Source organism: Betta splendens, chromosome 3 (assembly GCF_900634795.4).
Source record: "Betta splendens chromosome 3, fBetSpl5.4, whole genome shotgun sequence".
Lineage (NCBI taxonomy): Eukaryota > Metazoa > Chordata > Actinopteri > Anabantiformes > Osphronemidae > Betta > Betta splendens.
Genome location: NC_040883.2, coordinates 15268786 through 15285648, shown reverse-complemented (window position 1 = coordinate 15285648; position 16863 = coordinate 15268786). Strand labels below are relative to the sequence as shown.

The 16863-nt window shown below is 47.2% G+C and overlaps 1 protein-coding gene across 2 annotated transcripts in view; it reads right to left on the bottom strand.

The window, feature by feature from the left end:
• galnt18b (UDP-N-acetyl-alpha-D-galactosamine:polypeptide N-acetylgalactosaminyltransferase 18b) overlaps positions 1–16863 on the bottom strand; it is a 46298-nt gene that overhangs the window by 14275 nt on the left and 15160 nt on the right. For both annotated transcript variants that reach the window (XM_055507584.1, XM_029143609.3), the window contains exons 2-6: positions 10064–10259; positions 8817–8983; positions 3988–4171; positions 3079–3276; positions 2706–2820 (exon numbers count right to left, since the gene is read on the bottom strand). In XM_055507584.1, coding sequence (XP_055363559.1) covers positions 2706–2820; positions 3079–3276; positions 3988–4171; positions 8817–8983; positions 10064–10259 — 860 coding nt within the window. The remainder of the gene's footprint in view (positions 1–2705; positions 2821–3078; positions 3277–3987; positions 4172–8816; positions 8984–10063; positions 10260–16863) is intronic.

Genomic DNA, 16863 nt, shown 5'->3' with positions numbered 1-16863 from the left:
TCTCCCTGCTCCCTCTGCGCTCCTTTCCTGTCTTCTGGCTGTGCGGAAGGCGTTCTCGGGGGTTCGACTCTCTGTGTGTTCTGTCCTTTTTCAAGGACGACATGACGGAGACGAGGTTGCATAGCTCGCATCTGTCTGTTGGCACACTGGAAGCTGCTGATCCTTGGAAATCATATTCTTAATTAAAATTTATATTGAATCTGTCCTGATGGTCCATACTGCAAAGCCACACACTTCTATCTATTGCACGTCATTTTGCAGTGAATCTCTTCTGTTAAACCTTCTTTGAATTGCCATTTTTGTTATTATTTATTCATATTTACTGTATATACTGGGACATGAGTCTATTCAAATAAAGAGGTTTTGATTAGATATTTTCCTCTTTCTATTTAAAATGCTGATCCAATCCAATATTTGGGTGAACTCTAAATGTGTAAATCATTCCGATGACAGTAATAGTGTTTTATTGCCCCCACCATAAATACTGAGCACAAAGCCCGTCTGATAGCTGTTTATCATGGCCCTCAATGATCATCATTTCTCAACACAGCCTTCCTGGCATCCGCTGAGAGTAATAACGTCTGCTTTGGTTTTGGTGTGATGCATGGTCGCAGGCTGGCCACGCTGGCACATCACCAGCCTTCGCAGGTGTTTGGTGTATTAGAACTTCTGCGGAAGCGTGACGTCTGAGCTGTCTGGAATATCAGCCTGCAACGACTACATCTTATGTCTAGCTACACGTCGACTATGGTTATTTGGGAGAAACACAAGGCATTGTGACTGGACATGTTACGCACAGGATGGCGGTTTATGAAACGGTAAAACAAATCTGTATCCTATGAGTCCTAATGAGAACTCTAAGTCTTTTACACCCGGGCAACAACAGTCAGCTTCCACTTAGCGACCACACGTGAATGGAGATCCGCAATTCATTTTGCCATCACGAAGGGACAGCCCTTCGCAGCCTGGGCCAGAGCCTGCAGGCGTTGGCCCGCGTGGACCGCGTCTCTGAGGATCCATCAACAGCCCAGGCTGCGCGCTGGCAGGTGGTCCGGAGGCGCGACCGTGGCACAGCCTGCTGGGAGCCTGCTAATCTGGGGACCACGCCAGGGTCCTCCAGCCTTGTGGTCGCTGCGTGGCTGTGTCGCAGAAACATTCCCCAAGCCCAGACTCCATTAACCCCTACGTTCCTTTGGCCCAGCAGATCCAAAAAACACACACAGGGCTGAAAATAGGACGGGATAAAATCCGCTATGAAGCAGCCAGTGAGGGTATCATCAAGCCCAGGAAATTTAAATACATATAATTTCTTGGAGGAAAATGACTTGCAGGGCTAATCTGCCTTCTGACGATTGCATCTCTGTCATTAGAGAGGATGAATATTTCCACATTCATTTCATTTCGCTCTGAACTTGTCTCCGTTTCTGTCTCACACTTCGGTCCGGTGAAAGTGCAGCTAAGGAGGACTTGTTTCTGCTTCTCGCTGTTATTGAACCGGCAGATCGCTGCTTTAATGGTCTTTGTACAGTAGATGTGTTCTATCATTAGCTGTCCCTGAGGAGGGTTATTCTTTCTCTGGCCCATCTGCTTGTGGCACCGCACACACACACACGCACACGCACGCACGCACACACACACGCACGCACACACGCGCACGCACACACTGAGCGATTTTCAGCTCCCGTTCAGAGCTGATTTCAACGGTTTCAACGTTTAGTTGGTCTGAACCGTTCACTCCACACATTAAAGGACGACGACTTTAGGAACTCAATGTTTTAAATTTGGACTGAACCTGAGAGGCCGTCCTGCCACACGTTACACAAAATGTGCTCGAACAATAAAAATGGAAGTTTGTTTTTTCCATCATTGTGCAAGGTTTTTATTTGTCCCAGACTCCTCCTGAATGGACCGGCCCCGGCGTGCAGTGTGATTCTGTTGCTGAAGGATGAGTCTGGTTTAACTGTACCTGTGTGGGTGGAGGAATCCACAGCCAGTCAGTAAATATGTGTCTGCTGCCTGAAAAAAATGTCTTGTATTTGCTATTTTTTTTTCCAAATGGGCCATGAATTATGCTCTAATGGTGACGGTTTCCCCCCAGTGCTTCCCTGTGATGCGGCTCACATCATTTCCAAAGCTCCATCTACTGCTGAGCTCCAGACGTATGGACCAGGCATCATCCAGTACATTTTATATCAGTATAGTGATGTGTTTGTGTTCTTGATGATCATCGTGGTCAATCATGAATCAGACAATCTCATGTGAATGGAGTCATTCCTAATTTATGCATAGTGTGACCTATTAAATACAAATAGTCAGGTTTGAGGTTAAATATTGTGGCATTCAGTGAACCTACTTTATTAGCAAAAGCACGCTGTTGACATGTAAGAGGTGTTTGACCTTCTGAGAAAAGAAATCCATAAGTGAGTTGGGATACATTACGTTATTGAAAAGCTTTCTTCTCAGCTGCATTCACTAATCGCCACTTTACTTCTTTATGGAATTTAAATGCAAAGATCACCTCACGAAAGGCTAAGCGGCGCTTTTTTCAACTAGTCGTACAGGCTGCTGTACGTACAAAGCCAGAGTGAGGCCCAGAGTGACCCAGCTCCCAGGAACCATTATGTGTCATTATCACAAGTAATTATCCGCACATTACCTGGATGAACAATAGCCCACGGGCCACGGGGAGTGACGCCATTACTCACCCTGATGCCCAGCTCCACGTTTTCTCCCCCGTACACCTCCATTCCCTCATCCAGCAGACCAATTTCCTCAAAATACAGCCTATCCACCACGAAGCAGCCAATCAGGGCAGGGCTCCTGGGGGATTAAAGATGATTAAGATCAGTTTTGTTTGTCCGTCGTGGGTTTCTGCACAGGTAATGTTAGCGTGGCACAGTTGCTATAGTGACAGCACGGAGAGGAAGAGAAATGTAACCAAGTACAAAGTATAATTGGTTCATGAATGCTGCATAAATTACCCTTTTAGCAGAGCTGGTATTTGTTTATGTGATTTGGGATCGCATTAATCACATTACATTGTTTGATTCAGCCACTGAGGACGCGGTGTTCACTTACTGGATCGGTGCACTCTTGTTGCCCTGGTGCCACCAGGACTTGGGTGGATTGAGGTAGCGGCACCACAGCTCCCAGTCGAAGCCCTGGGCTGACAGCGGATACTCTTCGATCTCGAACGTGTCGTACTTGATGTTATCAAACGACGGGGAGATTATGCGGGTTCTGTCCTCCTTAATCCTCTGCAGAATGGGCTCGGCCCTTCAGATGCAGACGGGGAAAGCAATTTCACCGTGGGTCCTTTTTCTGACACACGCGTGCGCTCTCTCAGTTACCTTGAGATCACGCCTGTCACAGCTGTCACGCAGTTCACTTTACCAGTTTGCCAATTTATGACTGTGATGAGCTAAGGCAAGTTATTCACTAATGAAATGCGAGGAGCTAAAAAAATAACAGTCAAAGACTTTTAACGTCATTTCATGAGCTCGTTGTGAGGATTCGGGCACAAACAGCCTGTTGTGACTGTAGAGACTGTGTAAAACAAAACTACAGGATCGTAATTAATTAATTACCCTCTTAATTATTTACAAGATACTTCTTTGTGTCCAGTCTTATTTCATATATTTCACATTATTTTCTATTATTTGTAACATACTTTTATTTTATTTGGCTTGTTTTGAGGATTTCAGCCACGTTACTCTGTTGATATTGTCAGGACACATTTTGGACTGCAGGTTTATCCGTTGTAGTGCCAGCATCCTGTTGTTCCCCGTGTGTGTGTGTGTGTGTGTGTGTGTGTGTGTGTCCTTATGTAACAGACAGCAGAACACTTTCACACAAAAGAGAAAATCTGCCTTCATCTTTTAATGAAATCCATTTCTTTGAACCCACACCGAGTGATATGACTCAACAAGCAGCCCTCTTGTGTTGAGCTGTGCTAACCTCGCGCCGCACATGTTATGAGTGACTCACCACCCCACATTAAACTCCACGTGGGCGTCGAACAGAGCAACCACTGGGGCAGTGGCGGCCCTCCACCCGCTCACTCTGGACCGGATCAGACCCTCCTGCTTGCCGTGCCGCACCATCTTAATGAAGCCTGGATGCTGGCCGTTGGTCTCGGACACGAAATCCTGCAGCTTCTGCTTCAGCTCATCTGCGAAACATACACACACGTGCATTTTGCATGACGATCGGACGCCCCGAAGCCCCCGCTTGAGACACTGCAGGTGAGTAAAGTCAACGCTGCTTATGCTCAAGCCTCCACCCACCAAATGTCATGATGTCCTCCTCCAGCGGGTAGTGTTTCATTGGTGGGAGGCCAAACGCACTCATGCTTCACTGCTTTGATCACTGGACCAAAGAGGCAGCAGCTTTCGCCAGCGCTGCAGACCTCCATGGAGCTCACCGGTCGAAACGGGATATTGCAATATTGAGGAATCTGCCTGCAATGCCTTTCAAAAGACGGGGGGAGGAGACGGAGGAAGGCTGCTTGCTAAAGTATGTGGTTTCACACGGTACCTCCATTATTACCTGAGCTGCGTTATGATGCCTCACGCCCCAGAGCATAAAGCAACGTATGTGCTGCTTATACCATTCTCTGCACAAATTCCCCCACAAAGACAATAAACACACCAGCATATTAGAGGATCTGCTCGAGGTTGTATATTTAACATGAGGCTTGTGTACAGTTGTACAACAACCTGGAACTCACGCTTGTTACCGATTGTGAGTGTAAAATTATACGCTGCACAATTTAAAATGCGATATGCCGCCGCGTGTGCGAATTATAAATTACTCATGAAGCACTGAAGTATCGAATGACTGTGATTACGAGGGCTCGTGTGAAGGGCAGAGTCCAAGTGCTGTGTCTTAGAGTCTTGTAGAGTTTTCCAGCGCACAGAGTTGGTCCTTGAAAAGCAAAACTGGCAACAGGAACAATTATCTCCACCTAAGTGCCTCTGCACACAGCACAAACAAAACTCTTTAAAACTCAAAGAAGCAGCAGCGGCTGGTTCTCAACCCAGGACTGAAAAACTATGAATGCAAACTAATTGACTTTTATTTGAACCGCAGGAAAAACGAATTCGCTCCGAACGTCTGGCTAAATATAAAGTCACACGAGCTGTTTCCACCACATCACAGCACAGGGGTGTGCGTATAACAATTTTCAACCCATCAACAAATTACAGCTTGTGTGTTTGAGTTGAAAATACTAATGATGTGTTAGGCTTCATTTTGAGGGATTCATTACACCAAAAATGGCTGCCTTCCAACAGCGAACACTTTTTCAGGACCGACACCCTGCTGAAACTCAGCGGGAGAGCAATGGGCTCCGAGATGGAGTTGGACTGAAACAACAAGTAAACAGGTTTGTAACATTACTGTGCAGTCATGCGGTACAGCCCGCAACATGTCCTCGGTGTTGCGAGAGAACATTTGAGGGTCGATAAAAAGTGAATGTAATGGTGAACACGTCGTTTAGCTCACCTTTATTCTTTTCTCAGTGTGATAGAAGAAATCTCATGATCTGCTGTATCGTTAACTAGATGACTGCATCCAACATCGACGCTTTATTTAATACGAAACCTGCCTTTTAAGTGTTTCAAATTTAAAAAGAGATTTCTTCATTTGTTTCTGTTCGTCATCACTGGGAACGAGTGCATATGAATGAGAGCGCATGTTGCCAGCCTGTGTGTTGATGCGTGTTCAAGCTAAAAAGGCCCCCATCACATTGCAGGCACCACTGGAGGCACAGCAGATGGCAAATCGCCATGGTTACAGGTCTCACAGTCGCTGTGTACTCTGCACTGCACGACGACACAGCTCTGGAGTTGTAAGAAGTCTGGGTCCTTTAGCAAAGAATTGCTGGAAACACACGTGTTGCTACGGTTCTAGTGCAAATGTGGGACTTCGTAACAGGCAGCGCTGCTCCGTCCCAGTCGTGTGTGTGCCCTCCAGCCTTTGTTGGCCAGACCTGAAACCTGCGGTGCTGAATCCACGCTTAACCTGTCCAAGGTTATTGGCTGCGACACACTGTCAGCGTTGTAAATGCTAACGCCAGATCCACTGGTCTCATTCCACAATCACACTTTGGCCGTAAAATGAGAACAAGTTGCTTTGCTGAACTACAGGTGCATCCTATTTGCTTCAATTATCTAGAAACTAATGAATCGACTGGACTTCATTATGAACGTGTGCACGTTTGTTGCCCCAATTCACACAATGTAATAAAATAATAATTGTGATACAGGAGGACTTATCAGAGGAGTGTCCACCTCAGCAGCACTCCATTAATCAGGCTTTCATTGCAGACTGGCCTATTGGCTGCCAGCTTTAGGAGAATGGATGGGACTGCCCACCTGAACAGAATGGGAGCATCAGCGACTCTTGTCAGAATTTCTGACTCAAGTCTATCAAAAGCCTTTCGCTGCCCATCACATGCCTGAAACCCACCACACAGTGGAGCATGTGGCGGTGGGATGTGGGGGAGGGGGTGGGTCATGTTAGTGGTTCAGACTGGGGAAAGGATGGAGGCAGTCACACAGACAGAGGTCAAAGCAGGGAACCTGAGAACAGGGCGCTGGGTCAACTGTGACACCAGTGACAGAGGCACACGACAGGATCACTGCATGTCGTGAGTGTCCAGATCAGAGCAGACAGACATTTACACTAAAGTCTGCATCCAATGAGACAAAAAGAACTCAACTCTGGTACAGATTTAGCTCCGAATACAAAGCACTACATTAAAAGCGTTTGCACGCGAGAGGCCTTATCTTCTAACTTTTTAAAACAAATACAATTCCAAGTTTCATTCTGTCGCTCTGTAGCCTGATGGGCGGGGGAAAAAAATCAATTTCCATTTAAAATTAAAAATCTACAGAACCGGCGACACGGTCCGAGCGCCGTCTGAAGCCCTTGTACAGTGCGTCCGCTGACAGCTCCTTGGCGTTATCGCTCAAGTCAAACTGCGGGATCGCGGGTCCTCTGACAGAGCAATAAGTCAGCCCTTCTCAAAACCGCGCTCCTCCACAGACGAGCCTTTCTCGGGCCACAGCTCGGGACATTATCCAATTAAGGAGGAATCAGCTAGGTCAATTTGCCCTTCTCTCCCCTGATGGCTACACATTCCCCCGCATGCTAATGCCTCGCGGAGGTGAGGCGTGGCGGCGGCGGGTGACTAATGTAAAGCCTGGGAGGTCGGCGGCGGACGGCGACCCCTTCAGCGGCCGCCGCCGCAGCGCAGGTCGCCGGGCTAACCACGTTTAGCGGCGATGGGATTCACAGTCACGGTGATAATGACAACAGCGGGCCGATCGGAGCGACGTGACGGAGTGCTCGGGCGAAGAGGGTGAAATGCCATCAGCGAAATGTCAGCGCGTGCCTCGGGTTCCTGAAGGAGCCCGTGCGGCTCGGTCGCGTCATGAATTATGGACGTCCGTGTGATATGATGTTGGAATCTCCCACGGGGAGAAAGTCTCGTTTGAGGTTCTGATCGATAATTGCCCGGGGGAGTAATCGTTTCTAATCCTGTGTTGACACACTATGGGGGCGAGTGCCAGTATTTCTCATGTAGATCGCCATCACTGGCCTCTTTAGTCCTTGATACGCCTTTTTTTTAATCAGAAGAGGCTATTGGATGGTTTACTGTCTACAGTTGACCTTGGAACAACATCGTCACCTTTCCATAACCTGCCTGCTGCCTTTTTAATGTACTTAAGTCTGTATAATCACTCTGGCGACATTTGGCGACTTCCAGTGTGTTTCTTAAACTCTGTATTGTGACCTGGTCCCCTGTCAGTCACCTCACGAATAACAAGCCTCATTCTGACTTACTGTTTACGCTACATCCACTGAATACGAATAGAGAAAAAAAATCAGGCTTGCAAATGCCGACAAGTTCTGTACAAATACTTCATCACTTTGCTGGATTGTTATCAGCCTGAGGGCAAATTTTCCCGGCTTTGCAGCTAATTAGAGTTCTTCATCTATCAGAAGACAGTCTGGGAGCAGAAGACACCGCGGATGTGTGTCCATACCTGATGCATGATATATAAACTGACAGTTTGCAGGTGCTGTGTTCAAATCATGTTGTTTAAGCCATTGCTAAGAGCAGCCAAGTAGCAAACGCAGGTCCAGTCAACCTTGAACCTGAAAAGTGGGAGTCTTTTTAGACAGTTTGACAGAAATCCTCCCACCTATTCCCTCATTCACGTCATTATCGGTAACTTGCTGGCTCTCGTCCCGCGGGTCTGGTCACACGCACTTGGCGTCTCCTCGTACAACAGGTTTCCTGACTAATATTGTAGCCTGTTGTTTTTCACACATTTTCTCAAATCAAAAGTCAACAACTGTTAAGATATTAGATTATGAAAAGGTCTTCTTCATTTAACTAATTTTTTTAAAATACTTTCCTGCTGGGAGTCTGCAATATCTATTGGCAAGAACCGGCACAGACTGTTAAAGAAGCAGCTTGAACCAGTTTGTTTTAATTGTGTCTGGGTTTTGATGTGAACACATTCTGCGACTTCAAACGCGTTGAATTGCCTTTAGTTACAGTTCACCGTCCACGCGTCTGATTGGCTCCTGTGCCCGAGGCGTATGGATACTGGGGTATTCAGGCCAGAGCCAAAATATTGTAATTAAACCTGATGACAATGACACAAGTTGTATATATATGTATATATGTCTAATGCTACTATTGTTAAGGTTCCCTGCACGTTGCAGAAGCTTAAAGCATCACACGCCTGTCATCCACCAGCACACAGACATCTGCTGCACCATAGAAGGAGGCTGCTTACTGTTATTGCTGTTGTCGTCCACCAGGATTATCTCCTTGAGGAGGTGGGAGGGCGTCCTGTTGATGGCGGAGTGAATAGACCGCAGGATGACCGACAAGGCCTCGTTGACGAAAATGAACACAATGCTCACTTGAGGCAGGTTTAAAGGATAAGTGATGTTTTTGCACCTAAGGAGGACAAACAACAAACCGTCAGCGAGGCAGCGTCCAGATTTGCCTCTCGCTCAGAGGATTAACAGACACATCTGACATTGATTCCAAGCGAGCAGGTCAGATTTCATGCCAACTCAGCTCCCTGGCAGACGGTATCGAGATGCAGTTTGTTATATATAAAGGTATAAATGTAGACACTGGCACCAGTTCATGGGTTTTTGGAAATGTAATGATCAGAGTGCTACTGGAACGGCGGTGCACCTCCAATGCACTTAGGAGAGGGATGGTTTTACAATGAGACGAATGGTCGTGTTAAGGTCCAGCATCAATTAAGCCTTTTCTTTAACATTTTATAAGTGGAAAAAGAGGGAGCTGATCGGAAAACAGGATAAATGACCTTCCTGTGACAAGAATACATCTGCATTATATAAGAAGAGACAGGAGCCTGTTGTATTAGCAGTGAGGCTCAGTAAAGACAATAAATACATGTGGGAAATGCGGATGCAAAATGTGTGTGAATAATGCATCCCCTGGAACCATTTTGGATGAATGTGCAGAGCTGGGATTAATGGGAGGCAGGTTCAGTGAAATGTAGCGGAGCGAATGCCCCCAAGATCTTGGAGCTGTGTAAACTTTGGCGCCGGGGTGTCGCCTCCTGTGACATTTCCTCTGACATTTTTTCACCGTCGTTGGGTCAACAACAGCTGGACGGCCACGGACTGCGAAGAAGTTGGAGAAGCTGAGAGGCTAAAGGTTAAATTAGAGTCGTGATAATAAAGGACATCTCCTAAATTCTAATAATGCAATTAACAATAACAATAATAGGACACTGTTGATGCTGCAGGACTGTGGATGGTCCAGTCCTGTTTTGCAGCACAAAGGCTAATTCCTGCTGTCTGTGTGCAGAATGGTGTTCACAGTTGTATCAACAGAAAAGCTCCGGCTCCCATAGTGCAAGTGCGTGAAATTGGAGGGTAAGCGATAACCACAAGTGAATTTATTTCACCGACAATCTATAATTCTTTGTTAGAACACAGTGGAATTAATTTACTGGAGCATGCGACGCCAATCGGCAGATAGCATCTGGTCTCTCACCCGTCGGGCCTGAGGTCTGGAATGGGCCTGTCTAACGAGAGCCGGTCGCTGAGGTAGCCGTTGTAGCCGTAGTACTGGAACATCTTCAGTGCCACCCGCCGGTGGTCTGGGCCCAGCTCCTGGCCCCAGTGGGCGAAGAGCGACGAGTCGGAGAAGGAGGCGTCCGCCTGACTGTCCTCTCCCCTCCCTGGGGTCTCTGAGGGGCACAGGAAGACGGAGGGCGTGAGTGCGAGCCGGGGGGGAGGAACGCGGGGCGAGTGACAGCGCTGATCCAATCAGTGTGATAAACGCCCCGCTCCGCGTGGGCTAATGTACGGCAGCGGGTGAAGGGTGTCCTGTTACATAAAGAACCCGGCCGTCTGTCCTTCAGCAGCAGCAGCAGGCGTTCAGACACGCGATAAGGCCGCTGCAGTGTCCTTGGAGCGAACGTTCGGGCCGAACTGACGGCTAGCGGCTGAATGTGTGGCTGCCGCTGCGCCGCGACCTACGGGGACGAGGAAGGAGAAGTGATTTCCCACAGCTCATCCCGGAGGGAGCTGCACATGCTAGCTTCTAATTAATGGCTACATGTGACTTATAAAGTCATTGAAGCTTTATGTTTTTGACACTGACTGCTGAAGGAGTCTTTACTTTTAAAGGGCCAAATACAGTGTTTTTTTAACTGCTTATGAAATAATATGATTTATTTTTGAAGCTATAAAGGGTATATCTTCTCCAAACCTTTTTATTTACCTGTGATGACTGATGGGAACTAACCCTTTATGGACAACAGTGTACGTAATGACTCCTTTTATATAGAGGCACCTGGTGTGACGGACAGTACATCACGGGCTTTGACAGACTCTGTTAATGTCCAGACTTCATAGAACAGGGGGCACCTGTTAAAGCCTCTGCTTCCACGCAGTCTTAACGCACTTCAAATCCAACCTTGTGCCTGAGCTCATGAGTCAGTGAGCCTCAACCCGTAGGTTTGTGGTCTCCACACACGGTAGATAAAATTGATAACTTCTTGAAACATCCACTCGATTCCTGATTCTAGCTGCTAAATCAAAACATACTCTGATTAGTGACATGACAATAAGCAGCTTGATGCCTCATCGTGAATCAAACACACGTGTGTGTGTAGTTTGCACATACTGTAACGTAAAATTAATCCTACAGTATGTATAAACTATGGCCCAAAAGAGTGAAGCTGAATGTGATGGAGAATAATGGCCCACTGTTAATTAAAATGTCCTAATCAGCAGGAAATGAAATTTTGTGAAAACTGTTTTTTGTATCAGCGCTTAATGATTTCATTTAAAGCCAAGGCATCAGTCCCCTGCAGCACAAAGAGGCTGCAACAATAAAAAACAGAGACCAATTTTATTACCGAGCTGCAAGATTCCAGGTTGCTGAAAAGACCAAGGTTATGAGGAATAATTCACAACCTAACAGGTAATAAAGAGTTGTGGTTGCTTTTGAAATGTAATGCCAAATAGAAACGTAAGAATGTTTTTGTTTGTAATGATTTCTACTCACAGTTGCATCAATGTTTACAACAACAACAATAAGGAGGTGCAGTAGGTGACGGAGTGACACTGAACCAAAACAATACATTCACAGTGTCTGAAGATCCTTGCTGTAAAATACAAAAAGCTTCTTAAAAGTTCCTCTTTTAACTGACCGTGACCTTCACACAGCATTTAGAGGATGCCTTTAATGGTTTCTAGACCTCTGCTGATACCAACACTGGCTAAACATTTAAATCCAAAGCTCTTAAATCCTACTGTAAACCACCTGCTACAGAGGACAGTTTGTTTCACAGACCTTTATACTGAGAAAACTTTACAGGACATTCGCCACAGCAGCAAACAACAACCAATAAATATCTTTTTCCACCATCCACCAACTACAGTATTTACTTATACTGTTTGTCAAGGGAAGGTTGGAGAGGATGGATGCCTCAGCAAAACACAGGACCTTCACTTGGAAGTTACTGAGGAGGAGAATGAGCCCGGTCCCGTTTATTTGGTGCCTGAACCTAATCCAGACGAATTAGTGCCTAATCCCAACCAAATGCCTTTATTTGCTGTTGTTGCTCAGAAGACTTCGATTAGACGCCTCTAATTGTAATTGATCCCAAACCTCCTCAGATGTCGTTGTGCCTTTTCGTATTGACGCCTCTTATACCTACAGTACAACACAAATATACACTATAACATATCTTCATATATATCGTCAACCACTGGGGCAGAAAAACTTTGTTTAAAGTGACTTCACTTCTAATAGGATTGTCCTTATTGTTATTTATTAACACCAACAATAATAAATTACAATAAGAACAATAAGATAACACCTCTGAAAGACTTTAGGTGCAATGAGTAAACCTGAACCCGCATGCTGCTGATTAATTAGCAATACTGCAGCACTTTCCTTTGTCCCTGAAGCTGCTGTTGGAGCAGGTCGGTGTTGTTTGGACAAGGCAACAGAGGAAACGTTTTCTGCTTAGCATGCAGCTTCAGTCCATGGAGTGTACACGCACAGAAGTGGAAAATAAAACCGACTTGATAACTATCACGATAGCCAACTCCCATGACCGCAATGATAAGCGGATGAATAGCGTTTGCCAGTGTAATGTACAGTAACACTACCAGACAACAGCACTCGAGATAAAGCTGACAGGAGAAAAGCAGCAAACGTGGCAATGAGCACCTCCATCCGCATGGAGAGTCAGATGTCGGACTCGGCCTTTAAATTATGGAGGCGTCCGGAGCCTCGAGGAGCATTTGCACCACTTTAAAAACGGTGTGCCTCGGTCCCAGTGAACAGAACGTTACAGCTGGCACCACCCGCAGCCACAGCAGGCCCGACCGGCAGCCGGCAAACGAGCCTCTGGTGGCAAAGTGAGTTCAAGTGGGTTCAAACCCAGCCAGCAAATAAGCTTCTCACTGTTTACCCAAAAGTAGGAGCTGAGGAAAAAAAAAGAGCATGTTCATATTTTCACAGCAGAGTTAGAAGGTCTGGATGGAAACGCTCCCAGAGCTAATGACAGCGGTGGAACGCGGCTCGGCTTCATGCAGAATGCAGGAGGAAGGCGTGCGGGCGGCGGCGCCGACGCTCAGCCCGTCGCACGACAGCACTCTGGATGAGGCCGGCAGGCGCCGGATGAATGCTTAACCACGTTCAAAGAGTAAATTGCTTAAAAAATAACCGAACTGTAACAAATTGATTTCCAGACGATTCAATCCTAAACTCAACATTTCTCTTATAAACTTTACAGAGTCACGCTTGCATATTTCCTCGAGGCCAAACAACCATGTTCTTTCCTCATTAATGATTAAATACAGACATCAAGTACTTCTAATACAGTACACAGAATAACAAATACTACCACGCTTCACTAATGGTGTGGACACAGTGGCCCAGGGCTGCGAGTCACATGACCTCCGCGACCTTGCTGTTCACTTTCCTCTGGAGACCGTCAGTCTGCTAACCTTGCGCTAGCTCAAGTGAAGCGCAGCCAAGCAGCCGAGGCGCGGCGCGGCGCGTTCCCCGCGCTGCAGGCGTGCACGGCGAGGCGCGCTGGGGCGGAGACGGAGGACGGAGCGCTCGCAGGAGGTCAGAAAGATGACGAAACGTGTATGAAGACCACAAAACCTCACCTCCGTGAACTCCCCTTTCGGACTGTACTGGAAATGATTAAACAAGATCTCATTAAAGATGATGAAGCTGCCCTACAATGCAGGGATGCTATCGAATGATACTGTATTTATTCACCCTCTGCTCTCCTGGAGTGGAAGCTGGTTTAAATTTCAAACTAAAATCATTATCGTTTTTGACACCTCACAGATAACTCTCCTCCCTGCACCAATAACTCACCGCGCTGGAGATGCAGACTCCTGATAAACACGCTTTCCTGACTCACAATAAGTTGAGTTCTGGGAGGAAGAGCCGATGCTGCACCCGGGCTGAGCCAGCGGAGGCTCCGTCCAGGGTCAACGCAGGCCGAGCGCTGGTTCTGACACCCATCGATCATCACCTTCCACAAGCGGAGCAAAGTGTGGCCCAATGACTCGGTCCGGATAAGAAACTAAGAAACAGAAGCGAGTCGGCGAGTGGGCGCCAGGTCGGGCCAAACAAAGCAAGGGCTGGAAGAAATAAAACTTTACGTTCTGATTGTTCCACAGCGCTTTCATTTATAACAACACGGCTGGTGATCGATACTGTGCTAATGCGGCCGTTCGCAGGCGTCGGATTGGCCCACGCCGCTTCTTTCTGTCACGCGTTGTTGTGCTTTCATGTGATCGAACATTGATCTTTTTTAAAACAGCTCTTGTGCGGACGCGGTTTTTCATCACAGTCTGGTGCTGGTGATTTAGCACCGGTGTGTGTGTGTGTGTGTGTGTGTGTGTGTGTGTGTGTGTGTGTGTGTGTGTGTGTGTGCGTGTGTGTGTGTGCATGTGTGCGTGTGTGTGCGTGCGTTGGCAGAGCAGCACCTCCTCTTATATTGGATGGCTTTGGCGGCCGTTACTCTGGAAATGAAAGGATGATGACGATTATAAGCTGTGACGCAGTACGACACACCTAGAAACAAGCGCCTCAGACACGTGAAGGGTGTAAAAATGGAAAATAAATCCCATCCAAGGTCACGTTCTGTGTTCTTCACTAACAAAATGAAGATGTTTCTTGTCATTAAGCTACATTTTCATTCTACAAATCCTCTAACACTGATTTATATATTTTTACTGGTATTGTTACTGGTATTTATTCTTCAGACATATCCGCAGGGTTCCTCCTCCCCGTGCGCCTGTTGACGGGCAGCTGGAGGGCCGGTGCTCACCGTGGGAAACCACACACCTGTAGTACAGCTGGTGCCGCCAGCGTCTGTCTGGACCGGCCGACTTTCACAGGTGAGTGTCTGTTCCGTGTTAAACGCAGCCGGGCGGGTCATTAGTGCGCGAGCCCTCATACCGACGGTGAGTTTCTCCTCGGCCCACGCTTGTTTGGAGACTTCAGTGGGAAAGTTAAAATGGCTGTTGTGCTGTGTTTCAGTGCGTCGGTAAAAACTATCACTAAATCTACAGCAAAGAAAAAATGAATCAATTCTTACACTGCTGCCGTCGTAGTAAAAGGATCTAAAATAAACCTGATGTTAACACAGTTTTAATCAGACTTTCCCTGTTGACCTTGATAAGAAATGCATTGAGAAATCAGGTTGTAGTTCTTTGTCTCGCCTCCTGATTATTATCAGTAAATAACCTCCAATTAAATGCGACTGTACCTTCGACTGAACGTAACGAGAGCGGAGCAAAGTCAGAACATCAAACGCCGTCAAAATATCCATTGTGCCTTCACTCTGACGAGCAGCGAGAGGGGGGAGAAGACGCAAACTCCAGTCTGGAAGGAGCGGATCTCATCATCTACATGAAAATGTCAGGACGCTGCGATGTTTCTGCAGCTTCTTATCAAAGCGGCTGTCGGCGAAACAAGATCAAGTGTTTTGAAAACTTTCCACGTTCAAGTAAGTTGTGGCGGCGGCGCAGAAAAGCCCTCGCATGCAGTCACACTTGGCCCTGAATGCATCGCTTGCAGCTTCAGACGTCTCGACAGCTTCAGCTGTGGATGTCGGAGCTTGTTTCACCATAATGTAATGTGATGACTGGAACATTGCTCTACAGTATATGTTGTTTTGCATCATATTGTTTCTGTTGTCTGGCTTCATTCTTCTTCTGCTGTTGTTCTTATATCAACAGCTACTCAGGTCACATAGTGTCTATTCTTGCTTTAGTCTAGACTTGATGTGAGCAAGTTCAGAGGCGTGTTCGGCTCTGTTTGGGTTTAGTCACACCGTCAGAAGGTCAGTGGTGCTTTTAACTCTTTGTGATTGAACTAGTCTTTTTTCCTGCCGTCTTTATCATTTCAGCTGCATGGAGTGGAAAACGTTGCCGGTATAGGCAGCTGAATGACACACGGCCGTGGGTTTTATTATCGCTGCGTGAGCCGCCTTGAGGGATTAGAATCGGTGCCCTCCAAGAGCCAGACCGTGGGAGTCTCAGATCTTTAACCTTGACTGGTCCCGAGCTCAGATTAAAGGAGGAGGAGGAGCGGGGCCTTGGGAGAAGCCTTTTTCAGACACATACATTTATAGAAAATGTATGCAAGGTCCTGTTTGTTCCTGTTGTTTTCACCCTAAAGAGGACAACGGGAGTCAGTCACTCCCAACGGGCTGAAGAACAAGTCACGGCTCGGAGAAATTACACATGCATCGCAGTGGCTGCAGTCGAGGCGCCCACAGTGACCTCCGTCTGTTTGGCCTCCGCATTCCCCAGATCTCTATCCGACCAAGCACCTGTGAGACGTGCAGGGCAAACAGTCCAATCCACTGTGGGAAGTCCAGGCCTCAACAGGCCGCAGGCAGTCAGGCCCAGCATTAGGCAGGTGGGGCCTCGGCTGTGTCCTCAAGACGTAGTTCTAAAGGAAAGTGATGGAACACGCTGTGCACCCTGACCCCTAACAATGCACGTAATAGTGCTTTATGAAGTACCGCAGACCCCAAACAGCTGCTGGCGCTCACGGACGCCGACCAGCTGCGCTCAAGCGGCGATAGTTTGTACTATGTAATTACTTCCATCCCACTAGAAATCCTCCCTGTCCTGTCGGTAAATACAGCTAATAAGCAATTAGTGTGTTTGCTGGGTGCAGGTCCGGGCTGCTGTAGGTGCAGCCTGTGCGTGAGGAAGAGGAGGGGGGGGGGGTTCTCATTAGGACACATCAGCGGCGGCCGCGTAACGTTGACATGTTCCTCCCGCCGCTTTGTC